The sequence below is a fragment of the Capra hircus genome, chromosome 7, assembly GCF_001704415.2.
Source record: "Capra hircus breed San Clemente chromosome 7, ASM170441v1, whole genome shotgun sequence".
Classification (NCBI taxonomy): Eukaryota; Metazoa; Chordata; class Mammalia; order Artiodactyla; family Bovidae; genus Capra; species Capra hircus.
The window spans coordinates 107,883,216-107,910,732 of NC_030814.1; the positions used below are offsets into that span (position 1 = coordinate 107,883,216).

Consider the following 27,517-nt stretch of genomic DNA (forward strand, 5'->3'; position numbering starts at 1 on the left):
AAAGAGTCAGACACGACTGAGCGACTAAGCGCACATGATGCTTTTCTATTTCAACCAGCAGGAAAGTGCTGCTGTCTTTTCTGAGTGTATTTGTGTGTATCCATTTTTTAGATATGCTAAAATGGGCATGAAGCGTACTTTCTCAAGTTTCAGAATTACTGTCTGGTGTACTGATGAGAACATGGACTTTGGGATCCTTTGGGCCAGAACCCTCAATCTTGGCTCTTTTATCAATGGTCAGACTCTGGTAAAGGCAGGCAAGGTTCAGGAAGGACCGAAGGTCTGGAGACACTTGCCCCATCTAAAGAAGCAGGCTTTGAATGGCCCCGGAAGGACTGGAGGGAACTGTCTGGTGTGCTCAAATCTGCTGGTTTTCCAGAAAGTTAGACGTTTAGATTTTTATGGAAAATTTCCCAGTTTTACAATGTCGGCAACTAATTCAATTATTCCGTGCAGCCCCACACACTGTTAGATCAGTGGGCTTCGCCTTTGGCCACCAGGGCTGCTGATGCCAGCCAGGCCAAAAGTGGTCACTGGGCAAGGACTCCCTCGGGAGGGCCGTCACCTCTTCCCCTTGCTGAGCCTTGAGAAAACAGCTCAAATCGGGGGTAAGTAAGAAAGGAGGGGGTTCAGCCAGTCTTTCTTGATTATATCATCCTTGGAAAGAAAGGAAACAAGGTCTAGCTACCTTGCATCAGAAGCAAAAAAGAATTCCACTGCTTTATCGCCCACAGCGTGAAGGCAGGTCGAGCTGTCCAGCCTCTTCATCCTTGTTTTACAGATATTCTTCACATTCTCAATATTGCCTAGAAAATGAAGGGAAGGATCACAAATCCTGTTCAGACTATTTCCTCTGAACAACAGGAGGAAGCCAGTTTCCCCTCTGAATACGTGTGCAGAAATGTGCAAGTTTTAGCTTCGTCTGTATCAGCCAAATTGTGTAAAAGATCTCCAAATAGGAAGAGCTCTGAATTGATTGCTAACAAAACAAACCAAATCAACACTCAAATCACGACATGGGTGCCTTTATGTAACAGAACCTCATGCGGCTCCTGTGGCTTGTGTGCATATTTGAAAATATACACGATAAAAAGCTTTTGAAAACATGAAGCCAAGTCTCAGTTGCATGAAAACCATTTGGACCTGGTCCCAGCAGAGTGAAGGGACGCATCCTGCCTCTGTGGGGAGCTGCTGCCTCCAGAACAGTGCCGTGCTACTCAAGCCCTTCTCAAGAAACTTACGTGTCCTATATAAGACGGGGATCTGTTCTGTGGAGAGTTTGTATTTGCTCCTTACTCCGATGAGTAGGGGACTGCCTCTCCTGTAAGGATAAGAGGGAACTGAATTACCTATTGCCTTGACACCCTGGGCTGGGCTGGGTGTCCTCTGAACACTGAGACGGTACCCACATTGAGCCCCCTTCCTAGGGCAAAGTAACCCCAAGACATCCCAAAGATTGACCCAGAAGTTTTAGAACCACTAATTACAGATAATTTAGAAAAATAAAGCTCTATTGCTTCTTCACACTACCTTCTTCTGCATTCAAAATAGTAACATCACAATAATAGATTTTAAAAGGAGTTTCAAAATGTAACAGGGACCAAGTAGCATTTTATAATTCTATAATTTGAAAGACTTAAATTCCAAATAGCAATTTAGTTCCTGATCCAGAAAAAATAAAATTATAGTACATTCACATAATTTCCTGCCTTGCTATTGTGATAGTCTGGGCCACAGACACATTCTCCAGGGCTCCCCGGGGCCTTCAGCAGGAAGCCTGCAACCACAGGGCACCCTAGGTCCTACAAAGCTGAGCCTCTGCCCACCTCCCAACTCCCCACCAGCTCCTGGCTTTCATGGGGTAGGGTCCAAACAACCTTGTTCGCTGCGGTCACCCAGGCCTGGCACATAGAAAGTGTCAGAAGGTACCCACTGAGACTAGAGGAGCCTTAAGTCCCACCAGTGCCCCTCCCTGTCACCACCCTGGCCTAACTGCAGATCCCTCACTTGAGGCTCCGTGCTTTTTGCTCACACTGGTTTCTCGGCCTGCCTTACCCAGGCCGACACCTGCTTCCCCTTGGGCCCCCTGTGCACTGCCTCCCAGCCCCCATCACAGAGAACGACATTCTCAGCCCAGCCCTGTCCTCCTGCACAACCGTCCAGTCCTTAAGGGTCCGGTGGCCCTGGGTGCCCAGCTCAGCACACAGTAAGTGTCAACAAATATTGGTTGGAGTGATGGATAGATGAATGGGTAGATGGTCAGACTGACTGTGGATGGATAGAAGGGATGGACAGATGAACGATGGTGGATGCACAGGAGGGTGGTTACCTGATGGCACTCACACACCCACTTGTGTGAGCCCACACAGTCCTGGGGCCACACAGCACAGGGCTCGGACAGAAGGACATGTGGGCTGACCCAGGCCCTCTCAGCTGATTCTTGGGTCACACCCGGCATGAAGGTGATGAAGTTTGAGCTCTTGGCTTTCAAGGCCTCTTCTTTACTGGACTCAAATCAACATTCATTTTTTTCCTGATTTCATGTTCATAATTTTACATACTTTTTCTAAAGGGAGCTTCTGAAACTGACCTGAAACCTGGATCTGCCCTTGCTATACAATTTTATTTTTAGTTTGAATTTGTTGTCAATTCCTAAAAAAAAATCTAGAGATTTCAAATAAACATCCAATTTTCTAGTTGCTCTTTTAATTAAATCAGAAACTCCAGCCACGGCAGTCCCTTAGTCCCTTCCGCTCTGCCAGAAGCCCTGCCCCTACCTTGTGCCTCAAGCTAAGCGATTTTATTTGTTTGTAACTGGAAATGTCAGTGCATTCCGCCTTACCGTGTGGCCACGGCTTCTCCAGGGTAGTGGACGCTCTTGAAAACCAAGGCAAATGCACCTTCCTGAAAAGACAAGAAAGAAGAGTGAAGAACAACTTACTCTGGCTAAGCTAGGCTGCTGCAGCCCAGTCAATCCACGACTTCAGACAGCTCTCCCGGGGCCTCTTCACTGCAGGCGGTCCTGGGGCCACTCACTCAGGGTACTGAATACAGGATGGCACGTGCACAGGGATGTCAGGAGGGGAAAGAGAAACCGACCATACCACAGTCAAGTGCCAAACACCAGTGAGCAATACAGATCACCCTGTCCAGGCCCGGAAGGAACAGTTTCTGGCTCTGTGATGACTTGGGTGGACTGCTGCAGCTAGAACCTCAGGAAATGAGAACTGCAGCCAGGGGTGCTGCCCTGGGCCTCAGAGACTGTACCTACTCGGGGAGCAATCGTGAAGATTAAAGGGGATAAACCAGGACCTACGTTTAGCTCAACACACGTTAGTGCCTGGGTTCAAACTCTGGCTCCTCCCCTAAACTGGGCAATCATTTCAGCCCTCTTTGTGCCTCATGGTGAATGGCTATCTTGTATGGTTTCTGTGAGACAAAGCATTTTAAGTGCCTAGAACAGTGCCTGCCATATGGAAGCATGAGTTGTTATAATTATTATTTCTATGGCAATAACGACTCTGTGTCTTACCTTGTCGGTTTGTGCAAACCAGAATTAGAATATAGCTCTCCTAACTCAAGACTCCAAATATTCTCCCTATTTAAAACCTTGATGCAAAACTCTCTCCTACATTCTGACCATCCATACTAACCAGGACCCTACTTGACTTTATGTACAGCCAGCTATCAGTCTGGATTTCTAAGACCTGGGAACCTGGGCAGACCCAAGGTCTCATGCTATGGCCAGTGTGCCAGGGATATCCCAGGGCCAGCAACTCTAGGCCTCTAAGGGTCTTTCAAACTGCCCCAAATGAAGGGGGTTCAGACAGAATCTGAGGAGCCTGATAGTCACCCTGCTGGTTTTGTCAACAATGAAGTAGGACTGAAAAGAAAAGTTCTTCCCAGTCTCTGCCAGAAAGAGCTCTGTGTTGCTACGGGTACACTGCTGACGTTTAAAAGGGCCACCACTGGGATGCATTCCCAAAATTTAAAATTACAAATGGAAAAGAGGAAATACTATGCTGCAAACTAAACTGGTTCACTGTGCATTAGTTATGGGACAGGCTTTTATTTATAAATTAAGGTCCCCCAAGACAGGAGTCATAGGGCAAAGGGTTTAACAGTAGACTTACTTAAAAAAAAAAAAAAAAGACTGAAAAGACCAAAGGGTCACATATTTTAAACTGCACTGTTTGTACCCAAAGAAGCATCTGACCCCAGATGTTCCAGACTCTTTGCCCTGAACACTGTCTCCAAACTGCCCCCATCTTGGGGGAGCTATGGATGGCATCGATGCTCAGAGGGTGGACTCTAGCAAGTCTGGAGCCCCCTCTTCCTCCCTCCACCATCCCACACGGGCCTACTCTACCTCCTCCTCCAAGGAGGGGTCTCTCCTGGGCAGTACCCCCACCAAAACCTCAGAACTCCTCCCGTATCTACAAGGACGCAACATTCTAAGGCCAGACACCGCAGACAAGCCATCTTTAATCCTCAGGTACTTGGTGCGGGTTTGCCTAATAAATGCTGATGAAAACTGAAAAGGAATGAAGGGAGGATTTAGATAAGTGAGAACTGTAACTTACCAGCTGCTGAATGACTCTCTCCACCAATGTTGAAAATGTAATGTCCTCAGTTTCTCTGTTATCGAACACATATTTAATCAGCTTGGCAATGGTTTCCGTATCTGTTTCTGACTCAAACTCATAGCCTTTGCTTTCCTGGAATATTTGGTTAGACACACTGTCAGATAACGGTCATTGTGCAATGCTGGCCTGGCCAGCTCCCTCTCCTCCCTTATGACTTGTCCTTGGAGTGACTTAAGGCGAGAACAAGGAAAACAGGGAAGGGATGAGAAATGTCTGCCTGAATCCCACAGCCTAACACAGCTGAGTCACTGTAGTCCTCCCTGAGATCATCCCGCCTCAGAAGCTTGTCCTTGTAATTAATCTGGATGTTGCAAAAAATGTAGCAATCAAAATGATCAAATACATTGAGTCAAATCCACCACCTCCCAACCACCACCACAACCTCTTCATACTTGAGACGCTTGCGTCTGTCTTCCCACCCTGCATTCCATTTGGTGTATGAGTCCGTATGTTATTTAGTGAACACGCTTTGTTCTTTAGATTCTGCTGTGAATCTGAAACAACCTTTGAGGTCAATGAGAAAGCCCTTCTCTCTCCTCCAGCGAGATCTGAGAAGGCGGCTGAGCCAGGGATAAGATCTGTGTCCAGTGTGATGTGGCCAAGGGTGGATGGCAATTCGCTCCTGCCTTTTTTTCCAGCAGGAAATAAGCTGCTTGGAAAGTTTCTGGGAAAGACCAATATCACTCGACTTAGACGTTACCCAGGGGAAGAATCTTACCAGAAATTTCCTCAGGTCTTTGTAATTCGTGATGATCCCATTATGGATGACAACGAATTCTGGAAGAAAAGTTTAGTCAAGAGAGAAATGCTATGAAGACATGAAGTTCAAGTCAGATGTGAAGACAGACAATTTGACAGCTTGAAACTCTATGAACTTTGCTTATATAGACACTTGTGTTAAGCAAACTTCATTTATAGCGATGAGAACTGACAACTGCCACGACTACAATTTAAACCTGAGGAAATAACACATTTCTCCTTTGATGAAAAGCATCCATCAGGCTGGCCATGCACTGAGTTCTGATTTGTGGGCTACCATATCATGAAATAGACTTTGGTATTTATGTCAAGTGAGATGATTAACCCTTCTTTATCTATTAACTGTCTTCATATCCACTCCCTTCTCCATTTTTTTCATATCTATTGTGACTTTGTTCCCTCACATTGTTTTCTTAACCCTGCACTTTCTCTCATCAGAGCCTATTGTCTTAACTTCACATCAACAATTTGTTTTCAGGAATCTATGTTTTCTTTGTAAAAGACTTCTTTGTGTAATTTTGGTATGCAGTGCAGCTGTTGGGTATAAGTCTTCCTTGAAAGTATGCTCTTCAATTATCACTGATGAGTTAGAGAAATCTTACAAATCTTATTTCCCAGTTGTTTTATTTTCAATTACTCATCCTGAGTCAGGGCAGGCACTTCCAAGTTTGGGTGTGGGGGGATCTCCTTGGAGCCTCCGTGCTTTGGGGACACAGACTCACTGTCTGCAGTGAGGTGGGGTCCACCCTATCATGTGAGTGGGCAGGAGGCTGGGGCTGATGTGGCTGCTCTTCTGAGAGGCATGCACCGGGCTTTCCTGTTCTCTGGAAGAGGCTTCACCCTTCCAAACTGGGCAGGGAGGAGCTGCCTCTAGGCACCACAGTGTGAACAGGGGCAAAAGCACCAGGGAGGTGCTATCTCCTGTGGCCTGACTTCACCAACAACTAACAGTAAGTGAGGCTTGTCAAGTGTGTAGTTAATAGTATTGAGTGGGCCAAAAAGTTTGTTTGGGGTTTTCCCCTAAGATGTTACAGAACAAATTTTTCGGCCAACACAGTAAATACCCCTGGTGGCTCAGATGGTAAAGAAGCTGCCTGCAGTGTGGGAGACCAGGGCTTGATCCCTGGGTCAGGAAGATTCCCTGGACAAGGAAATGGCAAGCCACTTCAGTATTATTGCCTGAAGAATCCCCATGGACAGAGGAGCCTGGTGGGCTACAGTCCATGTGGTCACAGAGTCAGACATGACTGAAGTGACCAACATGTTCAACATGTTCAATAAATACCCCACAACGACTCTTATGTATCTGAGCCCTGCTCTAATACGATGCTTGGCAAGAACTTCCATTATGCTGCGTTCTGGAATCAGCCTGGGGTTGGGGGGCCCTGGCTGACTCCAGAGATCATTCTCTCTCCCGGACACTCTTCCCATCATGACTGGGTGTGGGTTGTGGGGGCTTCTGGCCTGACCAGGCCCAAACTAGAGTGGAGACCCTGTAGATGATGTCTCAGACCTTTGTCACCCTTGAAGCCCCGGAAGGAGTCAGGGATTGTCCCCTTTCTCCTTCTCATATGCCCGTGTGTCCTGCTCCCACCCCTGGGAGGTGACACCCCTGGGGGCTGAGAGTTTCCAGCGGTAGCGCCAAACCTACAAGTCCTGCCCGCATGAGTGGGACCTGGGGGCATCACTTAAGAGAACTACCACACAAATAACTATGCTGGGGGCTCAGGCAAGTTATGTGGACCCCGGTCCACTGGGGGCTGACTTGGTGCGGGGCTAGTTGGAAGGTCAGGATTGGAGCAGGCACCCCAGATATCAGACAAGATCAGCACTTCTACCTGCCCTGGCAAGGACAACCCTCTGCAGAGGCAGGGCTGGTACAGCTGGATAAGAGGTGAACGCATACCTTCCCTCAGGCACTCTGCCCTCTGGAACACCCTGGTCCCTAATCGAGAAACAATGCCCAGGTCTTCAACCCTCTGGACCACCAAGTCCCCCAGAGGCTGGGTCCCCAGAGCCAACAGAATCTGTGGGAAGGGCCACTGTGCTCCTGTGGATGCCCGTGGGGTCAGCACTACCCCACAGGCATCTGCAGATAGGAGGCCAGGTTGAATTTGCCTCCTGTCCAGCATCCAGGGTCACCAGTTTGGATACTCAGGGAAGACAGGGCTGCTGAGAAGCCCGTTGGTGTTGAGTGTGGATCACTTCTGACACACACGTCACAGGGCCAGTCACAACCACTGGGACAGGGGAGCAAGGCTGTACTACATACCATTGCCTTTGTCTGAGCGCTGTGGGTGGCTGTTGACAGCATTGGGGACCCCGTGAGTGGCCCAACGTGTGTGGGCAATGCCAAAGTGGGTCTCAAACTCCACCTTCAAGTCCATGCTGTCTTGTTCTAGATGAAGGAAAAATGTTTGCCACACTTTAAAAATAAGCATTGACGTGATGCTGTTACCTAAGGTGGCTTCATTAAATGGAGACACAGCCACACCAAAAGTACATTTCATCATAAACCACAAAGGCCCCATTCTGGGGGCTTCTGCCAGACCCTTGCGTTACTTAGTACTTATCAATAACTTAACTCACTTACTTGAAATAAACTTACTTTAAAAATAAAATTAGAGGTCCCTACCATAAATGGGAAAGCAGTATCATTTGCCAGAAAAATTAAAATACATAAGTACTAAATATTGAAAACAATTCTCAGAGCACCATCACCTGAAATAAACCATCCCATGTTCTGGGCAACAGTTTTGCAACATGGATTTAACCCTCCTTCCGTTTTTCCATGCTTGAATAGGTTAAGTTTTTAGTCTCCAATGCTGTTGGAATGAAAGATTTTTAAAGTCACCTAGGCTATATTTCAGAGAATGCAATGGCACCCCACTCCAGTACTCTTGCCTGGAAAATCCCATGGACAGAGGAGCCTGGAAGGCTGCAGTCCATGGGGTCGCTGAGGGTCAGACACGACTGAGCGACTTCAGTTTCACTTTTCACTTTCATGCATTGGAGAAGGAAACGGCAACCCACTCCAGTGTTCTTGCCTGGAGAATCCCAGGGATGGCAGAGCCTGGTGGGCTGCCGTCTACAGGGTCACACAGAGTCGGACACGACTGAAGTGACTTAGCAGTAGTAGGCTATTTTTACTCTCATTTGGCAAGTCTTCCACTTACTGTAAAGTTCTTCATCAAGAGCTTTGACATTTCCTCTTTTCTTGACGAGCTGGATATGCCTTTCTTTGACTTCATTATTATTTCCATCAATTGCCACACCTGTAAAGTAAACATGATTTTTGTATTGGCATTTGCTTTGTCTCTCACACTTCACTGTAGGGAGCAACCCAGGGTGAGGGCTATAGAACCGAATTTATTAATTCTCATTCTTTAGGCTTGCAGCCGAGAGGAGAACCAGACAGTGTTAGAATATCAACTTGGAAACAAGAGGCTATGACTGTGGCAGTGCTAACCAGCAAGCAAGGAACACAAGCCTAGAACCCCTGCTGCGGCCGCTAACCCAGGATAACTCCTAGAGGCCTGCCTGCAGGAGGGGTGCCACCACATCTGCCACCAAAGGCAGGGGGCTCATTCAAGAATGCTTCTGCGCTTTGCATTCTGCTACGTTAGCAACAGTGCTTCCACTGCACTAGTGTTCCTGCAATCTTTCATCTTGCTTTCTATTAAGAATTTATGGCGGCGGTGGTTTAGTCGCTAAGTTGTGTGTGACTCTTGCGACCTCATGGACTGTAGCCTGCCAGGCTCCTCTGTCCATGGGATTCTCCAGGCAAGAATGCTGGAGTGGGTTGCCTTTTCCTTCTCCAATTAAGGATTTATAGGGATATATAATTATCTGGCTCTTCTTTTTCTCCTAAGGCTGCTTAATTAAAAATGGGAACAGACTAAATAGCCACCTCTTATGTGGATGGAGAAGTGAACTGTGAGATAGCCATCCAGAAGAGTACTGTGCAGTCACTTAGATTATGTTAGGAAGCATTGAGGATAATGGAAAATGACAAGGCAAGGGAAAGAGGAATAAAAAATTACAGAACTGCATAAGCATCATTAGGTTAAAACAATAAATAACTGCGCGATACCTCACTGTCCCCAGACGCCAGATAACCAGAAGAGGTACTGATATTGACGGGGGCGCTTCTGATGGACTCTTTCTTACCCTTGTTTTCCCTTTCTACTTTTCCATAGAAATTTCAAATTTCTTTAATGAACAAGCATTATGTTTGCATGGTGGTCTCCTGCAGAGCTTACCTGCTGAGTCATAGCCTCTGTACTCAAGCCGCTGCAGGCCCTTGATGAGGGTTTCAAAAATCTCCTTCCTTGTCCGGGGGACTCTGTAATTCATGTAGGCAAAGATTCCTGTTAAAAGAGGGGGAAATTATACATTTTCAAAACACTTAGTTCATGTTTAGAAGAAAACACTTCTGGGGACACAGACACCACTGGAGGTGCATCACTGGAGAGCTTCCTCTGCAGGCCTTCCCCAGACACGATGGGAGAAGAGCCGAACTCCCTTCCTGCTTCTAGAAGGGCACGGTATGCAGTCCTCCTGCAGTGACTGAAGAACCCATGAAGCCTGTGAGGAACACACACACACACAGCATGGCCTTGCGATTCCACGATTTCTCCGCTGGACATACTTGTAGAAGACATCGTTCACTGTGGCAGCATTTATAATAGAAAAGATCAGCAAAACAAGCCAACTACCTAGGGACACCTGGCAGTCCCCGCTATGTGAACTGCTTGGTTTGCGCCGAACACTCCTAGGAAGAATGACAAGGAGATCACCTCAGCCTCCCGCCACGGGCAGGAGCAGGGGCTGGGGCCTTAGTTCCACTTTCCACTTGGCCTTGTGGCTTGGAGCATTACATTCAACAAGCACTACTGTTATACAATCAGTTCAGTTCAGTTCAGTTGCTCAGTCGTGTCCGACTCTTTGCGACCCCATGAACTGCAGCACGCCGGGCCTCCCTGTCCATCACCAACTCCCGGAGTTCACCCAAACTCATGTCCATCGAGTCAATGATGCCATCCAGCCATCTTCTCCTCTGTCATCCCCTTCTCCTCCTGCCCCCAATCCCTCCCAACATCAGAGTCTTTTCCAATGAGTCAATTCTTCGCATGAAGTGGCCAAAGTACTGGAGTTTCAGCTTTAGCATCAGTCCTTCCAAAGAACATCCAGGACTGATCTCCTTTAGGATGGACTGGTTGGATCTCCTTGCAGTCCAAGGGACTCTCAAGAGTCTTCTCCAACACCACAGTTCAAAAGCATCAATTTTTCGGCACTCAGCTTTCTTCACAGTCCAACTTTCACATCCATACTTGACCACTGGAAAAACCATAGCCTTGACTAGATATACCTTTGTTGGCAAAGTAATGTCTCTGCTTTTTAATATGCCATCTAGGTTGGTCATAACTTTCCTTCCAAGCAGTAAGCGTCTTTTAATTTCATGGCTGCAATCACCATCTGCAGTGATTTTGGAGTCCAAAAAAATAAAGTCTGCCACTGTTTCCACTGTTTCCCCATCTATTTCCCATGCAGTGATGGGACCGGATGCCATGATCTTAGTTTTGTGAACGTTGAGTTTTAAGCCAACTTTTTCACTCTCCTTTTTCACTTTCATCAAGAGGCTCTTCAGTTCTTCTTCACTTTCTGCCATAAGGGTGGTGTCATCTGCGTATCTGAGGTTATTGATATTTCTCCCGGCAATCTTGATTCCAGCTTGTGCTTCTTCCAGCCCAGGATTTCTCATGATGTGCTCTGCATATAAGTTAAATAAGCAGGGTGACAATATACAGACTTGATGTACTACTTTTCCTATTTGGAACCAGTCTGTTGTTCCATGTCCAGGTCTAACTGTTGCTTCCTGACCTGCATACAGATTTCTCAAGAAGCAGGTCAGGTGGTCTGGTATTCCCATCTCTGGCTTGGAGAATTTTGAGCATTACTTTACTAGCATGTGAGATGAGTGCAATTGTGAGGTAGTTCGAGCATTCTTTGGCATTGCCTTTCTTTGGGACTGGAATGAAAACTGACCTTTTCCAGGCTTGTGGCCACTGCTGAGTTTTCCAAATTTGCTGGCATATTGAGTGCAGCACTTTCACAGCATCATCTTCCAGGATTTGAAATAGCTCAACGGGAATTCCATCACCTCCACTAGCTTTCTTCGTAGTTGATGCTTTCTAAGGCCCACTTGACTTCACATTCCAGGATGTCTGGCTCTAGGTGAGTGATCACACCATTGTGATTATCTTGGTCATGAATAGCAAGCATCAAATCATCTCTTGGCCCCACAGGGAATCCTTATCATCAAGGAAGGTCTATCAGTCAGAAGATTTTGTTTGGCTTTATTTTCAGCATTCATATATCAAAACAAGATTTTCCCAAATAGAAAAACATCATGATGGTTCTTTTCAAACTCCTCCACTCCAGTGCTTGAGACTATGAACCCTAGGTCTGTGTATGTCTGGCTCTGGGAGTGTTCCAAAACATCATCTCTCTGTCCTTTTGCCCTACTTGCCTCTCGCACAGTTCAGCTCCAACCCCACCTTCTGGGGCAGGCTTATCCGGGCCCTGGCCAGAAGTGTTTGCTTGCTCTGATGGCTGCCCAGTGCTCTTACATCCTGAGACATCTAAATCTCCTGACAGAGTCACAGGCAGGTGCTTCTATTTTTATATTTCTTACTGTGTCTTGGCACATGGTCCTTGTTCAATAAATGCACGATTATTTGCATAAGGGTTAGTTGCTCAGTTGTATCCGACTCTTTGAGACCCCATGGATTGTACCCTGCCAGACTCCTCTGTCCATGGAATTCTCCAGAAAAGTATACTGGAGTGAATTTCCATTCCCTTCTCCAGGGGATCTTCCCAATCCAGGGACTGAACCCAAGTCTCCTGCATTACAGGTGAATTCTTTTACTGTCTGAGCCGTCAGGGATGCTAAATAAAACGACCACAAATCTGTATTAACTTAAGAGTCCATTGATGGATGAATGAACAAAGGAACTGTGGAATATATATATGTAATATTAATGGAATATCATCCAACCATAAAAAAGAAAGAAATCCTGCCATTTGTGACAATATGCATGAATCTTAAGGGCAATATGCTAAGTGAACTCTATCAGACAGAGAAAGGCAAATACTGTATGATCTCACTTACATATAGAATCTAAAAAAAACTAACTCATGAATAAAGAAATCAGATTAGTGGTTTCCAGAGGTAGGGGGTAAGGGGTGATGGAATTAGGTGAAGGTGGTCCACAGGTACAAACTTCCAGTTATAAGATTAATTCTGTGGATGTAATGTACAGCATGGTGACAACAGTTAATAATATTCCATTGTATATTTCAAAGTTGTTAAGACAGTAGATCTTAAATGCTGTCATCACAGTGAAAAAATTAAATTATGTGAGGTGATGAATGTTAATTAATCTTGCTGGGGTAATCATTCTGCAATACGTATATACATGCATGAATGCATGCTAAGTTGCTTCAGTCATGTTTGACTCTTTGCAACCCCATGGACTGTAGCCTACCAGGCTCCTCTGTCCATGGGGATTCTCCAGGTAAGAATACTGGAGTGGGTTTTGCCACGCCCTCCTCCAGAGGATCTTCCTGACCCAGGGATCAAACCCACATCTTTCATGTCTCCTGCATTGGCAGGCAGGTTCTTTACCGCTAGCACCACCTTGGAAGCCCATGTACATACATAAACAGATACATATATAACACATACCAATACCTATATACATATACAAGTCACTATGTTGTGTACCAGTCAGTCCTAAATATTCATTGGAAGGACTGATGCTGAAGCTGAAGCTCCAATACTTTGGCCAACTGATGCAAAGAACTGACTCATTGGAAAAGACCCTGATGCTGGGAAAGACTGAAGGCAGGAGGAGAAGGGGACAACAGAGGATGAGATGGTTGGATGGCATCACTGACTCGATGGACATGAGTTTGAGCAAGCTCTGGGAGTTGGTGATGAATAGGGAAGCCTAGCGTGCTGCAGTCCATGGGGTCATAAAGAGTCAGACACAACTGAGCAACTGAACTGAACTGATATTGTGTACCTTAAACTTACACAATGTTATATGTCAGCTATATCTCAATAAAACTGGAGAAAGTATTTGCCAAAGATAAACCTTGGAGAAGGCAACCTGCCAAAATATAACTGAGGACTGATAATAATTATATAGCAAACCACTCATGTGATATTTCTGTAATGTTTCTAGATTATATTCAAGTTAATGCTGTATAATTGAAAGAATGATTAAACTTCAATTAAGTAAATATTATATTCCACCAACTTGATGGATATGAGTTTGAGCAAGCTCCAGGAGTTGGCGATGGACAGAGAAGATGGCTGAACAGCATTACCAATTCAGTGAACATGAACTTGGGCAAACTACAGAAGGTGGTGAGGGATAGGGAGACCTGGTATGCTGCAGTCCATGCGGTTGCAAAGAATCGGATACGACTGAGCAACTGAACTGAATGGAACTTGAGCAGTAACAAGGGTCACATCACATGAAATTTAACTTGCTAAAATTAATCTAGACACACTCAGTCAAAAAAAGATGATAAAATTATACAGTGCTAAAAATTATATTTTGCATTTCTAGGTACTGGATGCCACCATATATAGGATATATTTGCACAAAAGTATTAAGATGCAGAATTTATATTTTAAAACATGCACAGTGTGCTTTCTGAGCAGTTACAAACATTTCCTTTTAAAAATGGCCAAGGATAATTTTGGTAGTCAGTTATTTTTGTCTTCTAGGTCAGGTGAGAAGCACTTCCCCAGCTAAGCATCTGTGCTTCAAGAGCTCACAATTTATCCTACACTTCAAACCTAAACACGTCTGGCCAGAAGATGTATTTTTGTCAACTTGGTTAAATATAAAAAAAAGACCGTTACTTTTTAATGCAAATTTTTAACAGCTCTATTACGATACAGGGGCTTCCCTGATGTCTCAGTTGGTAAAGAACCTGCCTACGATGCAGGAGACCCAGGTTCAATCCCTGGTTTGGGAAGATGCCCTGGAGAAGAAAATGACAACCAACTCCAGTATTCTTGCCTGGGAAACCCCATGGACAGAGGAGCCTGGCAGGCTACAGTCCACAGGGTTGCATAGAGTTGGACACGACTGAGCAACTAAACCACCACGGTTGGGATACAAGTCATATGTTGTTGTTGTTCAGCTGCCCAGTCATGTCTGACTCTTTGTGACCCCATGGACTGCAGCATACGAGGCCTCCCTGTCCCTCACCATCTCCCAGAGTTTGACCAAGTTCATGTTCATTGCACCGGTGATGCCATCCAGCCATTTATCTTCCTTCTGCTCTCAATCTTTCCCAGCATCAGGGACTTTTCCAATGAGTTGTCTGTTCCAAAATACTAGAGCTTCCATATCAGTCATTGCAGTGAATATTCAGGATTGATCTCCCTTAAGATCGACTGATTTGATCTCCTTGCTGTCCAAGGGACTTTCAGCAGTCTCCTCCAGCACCAGTTAAAGGCGTCAATTCTTTGGCCTTCTGCCTTCTTTACGGTCCAGTTCTCACAACTGTACCTGACCACTGGGAAGACCATAGCCTTGACTATACGGACTTTTACCAGCAGAGTAATGTCTCTGCTTTTCAACACATTGCCTAGGTTTGTCATCGCTTCCCTGCCAAGAAGCAATCATCTTCTGATTTCATGGCTGCAGTCACAATTCATGATTTTGGAGCCCAAGCAGAGGAAACCTGTCACTGCTTCCACTTTTCCCCTTCTATTTACCATGCAGTAATGGGAGTGGATGCCGTGATCTAAGTTTTTTTAAAGATTTATCCTTAAGCCAGCTCTTTCACTCTCCTCCTTTACCTTCATCAAGAGGCTCTTTAGCTCCTCTCCACTTTCTGCCACTAGAGTGGTATCATCTGCCTACTGGAGGATGTTGATGTTTCTCCCACCTATCTTGATTCCAGCTTGTACCTCATCCAGCCCAGCATTTCTCATAAGTCACATACCATAATATTATACACTTGAAATAGTGTATAATACAATGGTTTTTAAGTATATTCACAGAGTTGTGTAGCCATCACCAAAATCTATGATTAGGTAAAACTTTTCATAATATTAACTTTTCTGGAAATAAAAAAAAAAGGCAGGAAGTTCCCTGGAGGGATATGGTGAAATTCCAATCAATGTAAAGAGCATATGAGAGATGGAGCAACTCACTAAACCATTTTTTTATCTTTTAAACTGCAAAACTTTCCTGGCACCTTGGGAATTGTTCTAGAATTATACCTGCACCTCACAAAACAGAGCTTACAGCCACTGCTAATGACACAAAGGCCCACCCACAGGCCAGTTCTTTTAAATCCAAAATACTCTTCCTAAAGAGTGCTGTATGGCTCTGCTCTCCAATTCCCCCCTGTAATTCCCCTTCCTCTGGGTCACACTTCACTTCTGAACTCACGTCAGGCACATATACATCTCTGGCTCTGAGATCTGCAATAGCCTCCTTGCTTGTGGCTGCCTTGACAGCTGCTCCACAGTCCCTGATGGGCTGGAACAAGCTGGAACGGCTAAAGGGTCCCGGCCCTCAGGAGCACCAGCTGTGTCCACACCCAGTTGGGAGGCTTGGCAGCCACTCAGACACTGTTTGGTTGATTACTGTGGTGAGAGGGGTTGCCAAGAAGTGGTTTTCAAGGTCTTTGCGCAAGAAGGCATAAATCTAACTTTTAACATGAAATCTCTAGCATACCAACATGTGTTCAGTAAGTTCTTTTAAGCACTGTTTCTCTCCTCTGCTCTTGGCTGCACTTACCCTGCATGTGACCAGATGAGAGCAAATAAACCAGCACCTCCATGAGGCTCTTGTGTTTTAAAAAATTATGAAATAGAATACAAAGCTGCTTTCTTAGGAATCTTGCCTGCTATTCATGTCAGATTTCCCTTCTGGAATCCCTTCCATCAGCAATAAGAGCTGCAGAGAGAATCCATTTTTTACCTATGAAATCAGTTAAGATCAATCAGTTTTTGACAGTAATAGTTTAAATTTGTGCACTCTCTTGGAAGGCAATTTGCAGTCTCTCAAATTAAAATGTACACATCTGGCGATCAAGCTTCTGCACTTCTAGGAATGTATCTAAGCAGATATCTGTGCTGAGATTCAAGTGTGCACATATGAAGATCATTACTCAGTGCTGTTTGTGGTAGCTGAAGATTGGGGACAGCCTGAGGCCTGGCAGGGCGCAAGTAAGTGATGGCGCAGCCACACACGGCCACTGCAGGGCCACAGGCAGGCAGCCCTACATAGAGCATAAGGTAAAGCTGTGTGTTCTCTTGGAAAACAAGCTACATCTCCAAGATGTGTCAAGCGAAAAAGTGGCCTGCAGAGTATGTGCAAACTATCTAAGCTGGGGCAGGAAGACAAGTCGAATATTTCTGGGAGACCCAGGGAGCAGTGGCGGCCCCTGATGAGGATGTTGGATACAAGGCAGACACTTCTTTTCCACTGCATATGTCCTTTTTGTACAGTCAGGATACTTTGCCGTGTGCCTGCATATAGTATTTTACTATGTGCTGCTATATATATTGAGAGTGGTGGGTACAGGATTGTCATCTAGCCCAGTTCAACCTCACTGTAGCTCTCCAGCTCTGCTCACCTGGAGGAACAGTAGCCTCAGCAAGGGAGAAAGCACTGTATTACAGCCAGTCTCATATGAAAAAAGACAGCCTTCGGGTCACCCCACCTGAGCGACTCCTCTTTCTCCTGCTCACTAGTCTGTGACAGTGAGACGCACAGAAGGTAGCAGCTACCACCTGCTGCCTTTGCCAAATATTGATTTCAAATCCCAGCCCACCCCTTGTTGTGTCTGTGTGGCCTGGAGCAAGTCACTGAGCTCCCAGGGGAGCATGGTGATGGCAGCACCTACTTCCCAGGGTCGTTGACAGAATTCACAGGAGTCTTTGTAAAGCAACAGGACCAGTGTCTGCTGCATAGTAGTGTCCATGTCTGTGAAAACGGAGCAGGCAAGGAGCCTCTTCCTCCTGGGGGGCATGTGGCACAAATGCAGGGATGCATAGGGCGTACAAGAAGCTCTTGAAAAATGATTAAATAAAACCACAAGGAAAATAGTACCATTTTACTGTTATTTGTTTTTGGCTTTCTCCTTGGGGAAATGATGGTTAAACCAGATGTGTGATCTGGTGACAACTTGATTAAGATGTAAATCATCCCATACACATTTCTCTGACCCACAGGGGCCACATCACTGAGCTAGGTGCTGCTGAGACAGACCAGTCAGGGGGCCTTGCAGGGCGAGTCATGAGAGGGCATGGTACACAGGGACCACCCCCATGCTCAGGAGATTTGCAGGCAGAGAGGCCAGATGCTGAGAGGTGGGAAAGGGGCAGAGGACTCTTGGACTGGCTCTCTGAAGAGGTGGCTTCAATTCATCCTGCAGGTGCCAGCTGACAGGTCACCCACCTGGCCTATTGCAGGCTGTCCCCTCTCCCAACTTTTAAAAAGTCACATAGCCCTTTATTTCCCATATAGCACTTCCCTTCTTGTCTTCTGTCTGACTCCCTTCCAGATTATAACCTTCATGAGGACGGAGACCACACCTGTCTTGTTTATTTGTCTTATCCATTGTTTATTCATTGCCCAGAACCCAGAGCAGAACCTGGTACATTTTAGATGCTCAGTAATTATTTTTTTGAAAGAATAAATGCATCAATAAACAAACAGGTTTAGGGAGTTGATCTTAGAGAAGGTGACCTTTGAGCTGGGCTGGATACAGCCACTCTCAATGCACAAGCAGTGAGAACCCCAACATGTAAACGCTGGGGACAGAAAGGCCAGAGAGGTAGGTAGTGCTGAGCCTGATGTCCCTGTGCGTTAGCTCCTTTCACCAGGGCAGGAAGGCACTGCTCCAGTGGAAATCCCAAGACACTCAAGCACAAAGACATATGCGCCAGCATTACCCCCCCTCAGCTACCATGTACGATGAGCATCCTAGGGCAGGAGTGGACAGCCTTCTAGATAAATGGGCCATGTCCTGGGGAAGGATCCCAGAAGGGGCTGCAAAGTTAATCACAACCATCCCTACTATCAGTTATGAAGCGTCAATCTCATTTTATGTAAACCTCACAATGCCTATGCTCAGATTATGGCTCCCATGGACAGACAGGGCATTTCTGGCTCCAAGGCCAAAGAGTTGAGTAATTCACAGCTAGGTGTCCCTGACTGCAGGCGGCTCAACACTGCTGCCCCCTGAATTAGCATGAGGCCCGTCTCAGAATCCTGCCCCAAGGGATGAGAAATAGTTAGCAGATGGGATTTGGTCTGTGGGGAGATGCCCACCTGGCTGCTGATGGACACACTCAGAACTCCCTGGTGGGGTCCAGGCCATCCTGATACACCCTCCCCTGACCCTAAGGAGGTCAACCTCTTCATGGGACACTCCTTTTTCTGACTCCAGCTTTCTCTTCCCATCCAGCCCCCTCCCCACAGGGCAGAGGTAAGCCACAGCAAGGCTGATTCTCACTACATACCTCCCTCTCTTGCCCAAGAGGGATGGCAAAATCCTTCCAACCTGGTTGGAAAAATGCCCAGTCCTGGGGCAGAGGCTGCCTTGGCCCAACCACTGCAGCTCAGGGTATATCCTGTGCCCACTCTGCCATCCTGGCATCCAGAGCCTCCATCAGCTTTTCAGGGTCTTTTCTTTTTAAAAAATGTATTTAATTGGAGGATAATTACTTTACAACATTGTGATGGTTTTTGCCATACATCGACATGAATCAGCCACATGTGCACGTGTCCCCCCATCCTGAACCCCCTCCCACCTCCCTCCCCACCCTATCCCTCTGGGTGGCCTCAGAGCACCAGCTTTGAGTGCCTTGCTTCATGCATCAGACTTGCACTGGTCATCTGTCTTACATATGGTAATATACTTGTCTCAATGCTATTCTCTCAAATCATCCCACCTCGCCTTTTCCCACAGAGTCCAAATATCTGTTCTTTACATCTGTGTCTCTTTTGCTGTCTTGCATATAGGGTTGTTGTTATTGTCTTTCTAAATTCCATACATATATATGTGTTAATATACTGTATTGGTGTTTCTCTTTCTGACTTACTTCACTCTTGCATAATAGGATCCAGTTTCATCCACCTCATTAGAACTGACTCAAATGTATTCATTTTTATAGCTGAGTAATATTCCATTGTGTATATGTACCACAGCTTTCTTATCCATTTGTCTTCTGATGGACACCTAGGTTGCTTCCATGTCCTGGCTATTATAAACAGTGCTGCGATGAACATTGGGGTACACATGTCTCTTTCAATTCTGGTTTCCTCGGTGTGTATGCCCAGCAGTGGGATTGCTGGGTCATATGGCAGTTCTATTTCCAGTTTTTTAAGGAATCTCCACACTGTTCTCCATAGTGGCTGTACTAGTTTGCATTCCCACCAACAGTGTAAGAGGGCTCCCTTTTCTCCACAGCTTCTTCAGCATTTACTGTTTATAGACTTTTGGATCGCAGCCATTCTGACCAGTGTGAGATGGTACCTCACTGTGGTTTTGATTTACATTTCTCTGATAATGAGTGATGTTGAGCATCTTTTCATGTGTTTATTAGCCATCTGTATGTCTTCAGAGAAATGTCTTTTTAGTTCTTTAGCCCACTGTTTGATTGGGTTGTTCATTTTTCTAGTATTGAGCTGCAGGAGTTGCTTGTATATTTTTGAGATTAATTCTTTGTCAGTTGCTTCATTTGCTATTATCTTCTCCCATTCTGGAGGCTGTCTTTTCACCTAGCTTATAGTTTCCTTCATTGTGCAAAAGCTTTAAGTTTAATTAGGTCCAAACTGTTTCTTTTTGCTTTTATTTCCATTACTCTGGGAGGTGGGTCATAGAGGATCTTGCTGTGATTTGTGTCAGAGAGTGTTCTGCCTATGTTTTCCTCTAAGAGTTTTATAGTTTCTGGTCTTACATTTAGATCTTTAATCCATTTTTGAGTTTATTTTTGTGTATGGTGTTAGAAAGCATTCTAGTTTCATTCTTTTACAAGCAGTTGACCAGTTTTCCCAGCACCACTAGTTAAAGAGATTGTCTTTTCTCCATTGTATATTTTAGACTCCTTTGTCAAAGAAAAGGTGTCCACAGGTGTGTGGTTTTATCTCTGGGCTTTCTATTTTGTTCCACTGATCTATATTTCTGTCTTTGTGCCAGTACCATACTGTCTTGATGACTGTAGCTTTGTAGTATAGTCTGAAGTCAGGCAGGTTGATTCCTCCATTTCCATTCTTCTTTCTCAGGATTGCTTTGGCTATTTGAGCTTTTTTGCGTTTTCAGGGTCCCACTCTTAAAACTGATGAGAAGAGTGAGAAAAGGTTCTAAAGGGAGAAAAACACAGATAAACACAGAGGGGCTCCAGAAGAGACTGCACATGTGAGGCGAGACAGAGGCAAGCCCTGGGAGAGGGACTGTGGCCCCTTGGCCCAGCCCACCTTGGGGGTCTGCGAATTCCAACGCTCCCTTCAAATATGGCTTGAGAGGTTATCTAGGGACTCAGGACCAAAGGCCCCACAGAGGTCCATCCATGAAGGCAGGGGTGCTTCAAACCTTTAAGTGAATTTGTTATTATAACAATGACCAGATGGAGGGGCAATGTCTCTGGATTTCTAGCCAGAACTAGGATCACTGAACTCCTGGAACGTACCACCCCTGGGGTGTACGAGTACCAGATGGGAAGAGGGGTCATTTGGGGCTTGGACAATGAGGGAAGAAGGTCTAAGTTGACAGAGGGTGGATTGGGGTCCATATTCTGATTCTGTGGCTATAGTTTTGGGAAATGTATCCATCTTTCCAAAGATCAGCTTCCCAATGAAAAGCACTGCCCTATGATTGAGGGCAGTCCCAGACAGAATACCACCTGTACCTCACACAGGGTAGGGGCTTACTCCATTAGGGCTATGTCACCACCCAGCAAGCCTGGCGCCCTCCAGTCAGAGGTTGCTCTTTCCACTACTACCAATAATGCTTTTCAGAATTGAAGCATCTGATGTCCTTAGTCCATGAACCTCGTAGAGATTAGATAATATTCTGAGTCCTAAATTGGAAGACACGGCCAGTGAGATCTCTGCCTCACAGAATTCCTGTGTGTGTGTGTAAGAGAGTATGTGTGTGTTTGAGGGTCAGGTATGTGTGTTGGGTGTGTATTGTGTGAGTACCTGTGTGTGAGTTTGTGCTTGAGTGTCAGATGTGCATGTGTGTGTGGCATGCCAGGGGAGGTAGGAGTATACTCTTCCAGGTGAGGCCTCTCAGGATGGAGGCCACCAGGCCAAGAGCAAGGGCTGCGAGAGGGGGCTTTGGCCTCTTTGGATGTCCAGGCCTCCCTCATGCAGACCAGGGGAGGCTACTTTATTCATGAAGCCAGGAGGACAATTCCTGCTGCTTCCCTGCAGAGTGAGAGTAAAGTGAGTAAAGACGGAGGTGTGAAGGAAGCACAAGATCCCACAGCTGGGTCCTCAAGCAGAGGCAGAGGAACCCCTAGGCCTGGCTCAGGGTCAGGAGCGGGTTGGCTCCGCTGGGGACAGCCTTACCCTACTTCAGGCCTCCTCGGGGCTCCAAGGGTTAAAGTTACTACAGCACTTGAACCCCTGGAATAACAGGATACTCTGCTTTCCGTGGTAAATGTGAGCAAGGCAGTTTTCTTTTTAACAAAAAACTCGTGGTGTCCCTGTGCCGATAACATTTCACCATTTCACCAAAACAAAGGGGAAGCAACACACAGATACTCTAAACAGTACTGAAAAACTTTCAAGAAAAAAGTTCAAACTGCCATATTTGGCTAAACTGTTTTCTTTTTTTCCTTTTCTTTACAGTGAAATATTTCCTTTGAAAATTAAAGAGGTGGATGCCTGGATGAAATTACTTGGCTTTGTATCTAATGTATCTTCAGAACTTTCTCCCAAGAGTGTTTGTAACCTCAAGTTCCCATTCCTTTATAAGCAAATTTTTGCTAAATATAAAAATAAACTCAATTTTAAAAGCCCCATTTGCTAATCTTATATCACAAAATCTCCAGAAGGTTTCTCGGACCTCGGGAAACCCCTGATGAATAAGACTGATCAGGAAATGGCATGACGATGGAGAGGAGGAGGAGCAGGAGGAGGAGGAGGAGGAGGAGGAGGAGGGTAGCAGCCTGTGCAGAGCCCCTGCTCGGCTGGCCTCGCTGCAGCCCTCCACATGAGAATGCCAAAGAAGTCCCACAAGCAGGGGCGCTGGTGTTCGGAAGCTGCTAAGACTGGCTCCTAAGGACCAACTGTGTGCATCTCTTCCCAGTGCTAAACTCAGGGACCTCATATTTGATGACCTACCTGAAATCAGCCATGGTAAGATTATTCTTACCACAGAAACTGATGAACTAAAGAGCTAAGGAGCTGTTTAACATTTATCTGCACATCATTGGGTAGGGCGGAGAAGGCAATGGCACCATACTCCAGTACTCTTGCCTGGAAAATCCCATGGACGGAGGAGCCTGGCAGGAGTGACTTCACTTTCACTTTTCACTTTCATTCATTGGAGAAGGAAATGGCAACCCACTCCAGTGTTCTTGCCTGGAGAATCCCAGGGACGGGGGAGCCTGGTGGGCTGCCATCTACGGGGTCGCACAGAGTCGGACATGACTGAAGCGACTTAGCAGCAGCAGCAGCACTGGGTAGGGGGTTCTGTTTCTCAAGATTCCTGTGACTTGGAGAGGCAACAAGCTAGGTAACTTGACCCCCGAGTCTGTGCCCTATAAACTCAAGCCCAGTCTCTTCTGAGGTATCCATTCATGAACTGGACTGTTACAAGGAGGAAGGGAGTGTCAAATATGACAGGGTTCTGAGAGCCAAAAGAACTTCGGGACAGAAAGATGAGCTCTCCTGAGTCAAGTAATCTCCCTGACTTGCTGTTTCCTCAGCTAAGACAAGAGGCAAGCAAACCCCCACAAGCACCTGACAAACTCTCCTGAAAGACCCCTGTGCAGACGGTGTGTGTAGTGTGTGTGTGTGTCCTGGCCTGTCTTGATTCTGGGGAATAAAATCATGCCTGTGTCTTGCAGAAAGAGGTAAGTGGAGAGCAAGATGCACATTATTTATATGACATAGGAACTGACTTTTAGAGAAAGTAGAAAACTACTTGGTCCAACTGGGTATGTAGCATGATACCAGTGAAGGAAGGGATATTTAACTGATGCCCATGTTCACCTTCTGACTGCAGTGGCTCTAGTTTGAGAGTGGAGTGCTGGGACCAGAGGAGTTGGGTATGGACCAGGAGCCCTCTGGTCAATACGCTTCTGGCTATCTGGACAATCTGTGGCTATGTGGGACTGGTAATACTGGATTATTCTTAGGGAAAGCATCTGAAAGCAAGAATCCAACTGTAGTAGGATGAATAATGGCCCACAGAAAGGTTACTAAACATATGTGGTTATAGTAGGAAATGGCAACCCACTCTAGTACTCTTGCCTGGGAAATTCTATGGACAGAGGAGCCTGGAGGGCTACTGTCGATGGAGTTGCAAAGAGTCGGACATGACTGAGCACAGACATATATATGAAGGACAGGGAAGATTTAAGAATTCACAGACAGGACATGCAATTCTTTCTGTCAAATCCCCACGCATGCATGCCACCATGCCCTTGCATATGCTGTCTGGTATGCCTAGCACCCTCTTCTCTCTGCAGAGCTCATTCTTGAAATCAGGCCTGTGGCACTGTCCCAGGTCCCTCCCTCTCTTCTGGGGAAAGTCAGTGTCCCTGTCTCCACTATGCTGGGGTCCCAAGCTCAGACTGCATGGGGGCCATTAGGTAACATCTGGGAGTGAGGCAGCTGAGTCAGCATGGGAGAACAAGGGAGTCTGCACCTGTCATTCCAGGGGCCACTGTAAACTATTCAGAAACATGGACCCAGAGTTGCTCATCTTTGGATTTTTTCAAGGGAAGTCAAAATCCTACCTAATTGTGTAGCTTGGTAAGTACAGTAATTAAAAAAATAAAGTTTCTGTTTCTGCACCAAACAGAAAGATGTCTGTCTGCTGGTCTGGCATGGGGCTGCCAGGCTAAACTTCTCAGTTCATTGAAACTTGGAGGGTCATCTGCATAGTGTGCGAAGGGTCAGCTACAACTGGGTCTAGCTTCCTGTGGGAGAAGCAGCAAAGAGAAAGGGGATCAGGAGCCACTGTGAGCCTGGTCATCAGCAACTGATGAGGAAAGACCTCTAGTTCAACTCCTGCTGACCCCTGCAGAAACAGCTCCAGAGATCCGAGCTCTGAGATGGCTTCGAGGTGGCAGATCCCAGTTGAGCCACAGCCAGTTCAGAGAAAACAACTGCTCAAAGATGTGCACAGATTTCCCTGGGCCTCAATTTCCCCAAATGTAAAGTGAAGAGGGTAACTGGTTTATTCCAGGAGCACCTTCACAATTTTTGCACTATCCTGGTATCAAATGCACAATTATTTCTTGAATATTTTTCTATAAATTTGACAAAAGTTCCAAAACTTAAACAAGTTCATTACAAAAGGAAAACAAACAAAAAGGAAAACCAGTTATCACTTGCCATATATATATACACAGACCACACAATAATCCAAAAAAACGCTAACAAACCAAACCAATGGGTTCAATTCCTGCCCACTATTGTTGTAAGCTCCGAGCCCAGGACAGCTTCTTCTGTGCAAGAATCAGAAATATGTAAAAGACACATTAGCGCCCAGCTAAGACTGTCTCTTGGCTACAAGAAAAGGAAACAACTTCCCCATGCAGGAATTCCACAAGACTTGACTTTACTGAGGGTTGGAGGGTGGGGTGTACCAGTGTGGAGCCCTGATGGGTTAGTTACAAACCAAAGTTGGGATGGAAAGTTAAGGTGGTTGTAAGGGCAGAAGGGCATCTGAGAGGAAGAAGGAGGGAAGCTGCTCATGCTAGAGGGGCAGACCCAGTGGGAGGATCTCAGTGTACCAGTCTGCCTCTAAGACCACCAGGGGGCCAAGGGCCTTGAATGCCACACTGAAGAGTTTGGAACCCAAAGCCCTTTGGCAAAATTGCCACCTTTGCCTTTTCTCTCTCCCCAGGAATGGCCTACAGGCAGCCCATTATATACAATAACAATGATGCCCAGGAATCTTGACATTTTTGCTGAGGGTTAAGAAATTTAAATTGATGTCTGTTTGGCCTGGGGCAGGCTGCATCCCAAAAGTCGGCTGCCTGCTCCTCCATCAGTCGGTCCTTTTTCACTTTTACAGGAGCGCCTGGCCTCAGAAACAAGGCCTGTACAGACTTTGGCCCACAGCTCACCGCTGGCACACTCCACCCCAGTAGCCCTCAGCAAAGTCAGACAGAGGCCTTTCATGGCTTCAAACGTTCCAACAGGTCCTCCACCCACAGGAGGCTGAAATGGGTAACTGAATCCCACTCAATTAAAAAAAAAAAAAAAGGCACAGTGACCTTTTGTCCCAGCAGAAGTTCCCAGCCCTGTCCCCAGCACGGAGGCGACCCAGCAAAGAGAGTAAGGGATCGTTGATGCGCGCGCCGGGCCGGCCGCCCTCCCCACCGTTAAGGGGTCACCGCGGTACTCAAGAGGCGGAGGCCCCAGCCCTCTCCCAGTCTAGGGCTGCTTCTCCCAAATTCCGCCCCACGCTCGGCGGTTGGTGTTGCTCCTTCCCAGCGCCTCCTCGAGCGCTTTTTGCAATAAAGGGGCGACAATACGGAATCCACCCTTCTAGGGACAAGAAGTTCACTCTGGGACGCGAGGAGGACGCACAGGCCCTTCCCGAGCGCACCAGGGGCCGCTCCCCACACCACCGGGGTGGAGCAGGTGTGGCCGCCTCTCCTCAGTTGCTGGAGATGGAGAGGCGGGATGGGCACCCCGAGCCCGGGGAGCACGCTAGCTTGCGTTTGGCCGCCTTTGTGGGAGACTTGGGGGCGCTTTCCTCACTGGACATGAGGTGCAGAGGAAACACACCTCTGTGTTTCGAGGGCCCAGGACAGGTCCAATTCCTTCCCCGCTGTGGGTTGCAAACTGGGGTGAGGCGACCCCCTCCTTCACTCCGCAGTGGGACGACCAACTCGGCGGCAGGCCCAGCCCGCGAGAGCCCCTCCTCAGTCGGCGCCCCCATTTCGCGCCGCCTTCAGTCCCAGGCACCCGGCTCTCGGGCCCAGGCTCTGAGAGGCTGGGACTCCGGAGCCCGCGGCCGCCGCGGCGATGGGCGCTGCACTCACCGCACATCTCGGCTGCTCCTCGTGCCCCTCCTGGATCCCGGCCTCCGCTCGCCGCTAACCGCCGACACTCCGGAGCGCGCCCGGGCCTCTGGCCCTTATAACCGGAGCCCGGCGCCAGGGGCGGGGGCGGGGCGGGGCCTCTTGCCGCCTGTCCGCTCCCCATTGGCCGCCGGTTGTCGTGACAACGGCGGGCACAAGGCCCCGGAGAGTCTGCACGCCGCAGGCGAGGGGCGGCTTCCCGGCTGTAACACGTGCGTGCAAGAAACAGGTTAGTGGTCGCAGCGAGCTTCCTGAGTTCAGATCGAGACTCATCCACAGAGTAAGTGTGGGTGGCACCTCGAGCAGGGGCCCGAGTCGCTCTGTGCTTCAGTTTCCCCGTCTGTAGAATGGGCATAGCAATGAAACCTACCTCCCGAGATGCAATGCGGTGTCATTTAATCAAGTGTAAGTCACAGAGCCCTATGTCCCGCATAATAAACCGCGTTTCGAGTGTGAGTCCTTCTGCGTGCTAGACTCCTCTCAGCACACAGGTAGGCTCAGAGATGGAATTGGACTTTGCCAAAATCCGGCAGCGGGGGCGCTGTCAGAACTTGAACCTGGGATTTACTGCAGAGCCGGAAATCCGAGGCTGGGATTCCCCAAGAATTGAGCAAAGTTGGGGGAGCCCAGGAAGCCACTCAGTCCCAGAGGTGTGCAGGCCCACTTCTCGGCGCAGCTGGCCTGCGCTCGGCAGGTCTAATCTCGGGAACCCTAATCTGGCCCCGCAGTGAGTCACCGAAGCCTGAGTTCCTGGCGGTCCCTTCCTCTCCCCTCCGCGCTTTTAGCTTGG

The 27,517-nt window shown here is 47.1% G+C and overlaps 1 protein-coding gene and 1 non-coding gene across 2 annotated transcripts in view; one reads left to right on the forward strand and one right to left on the reverse strand.

Annotated features, from left to right (window-relative positions):
• The window catches only part of GFPT2 (glutamine-fructose-6-phosphate transaminase 2), a 44,407-nt gene extending 17,633 nt beyond the window's left edge, over window positions 1–26,774 (reverse strand). Inside the window, exons 1-9 of the mRNA XM_018051624.1 lie at window positions 26,689–26,774; window positions 9,668–9,775; window positions 8,582–8,680; window positions 7,678–7,803; window positions 5,365–5,423; window positions 4,584–4,718; window positions 2,843–2,904; window positions 1,242–1,321; window positions 689–806 (exon numbers count right to left, since the gene is read on the reverse strand). Of these exons, the coding sequence (XP_017907113.1) occupies window positions 689–806; window positions 1,242–1,321; window positions 2,843–2,904; window positions 4,584–4,718; window positions 5,365–5,423; window positions 7,678–7,803; window positions 8,582–8,680; window positions 9,668–9,775; window positions 26,689–26,695 (794 nt within the window). The 5' untranslated portion in view covers window positions 26,696–26,774. The remainder of the gene's footprint in view (window positions 1–688; window positions 807–1,241; window positions 1,322–2,842; window positions 2,905–4,583; window positions 4,719–5,364; window positions 5,424–7,677; window positions 7,804–8,581; window positions 8,681–9,667; window positions 9,776–26,688) is intronic.
• Window positions 14,391–14,462, forward strand: TRNAR-ACG. The gene has a single exon. It is a non-coding gene; the product is annotated as a tRNA-Arg (tRNA).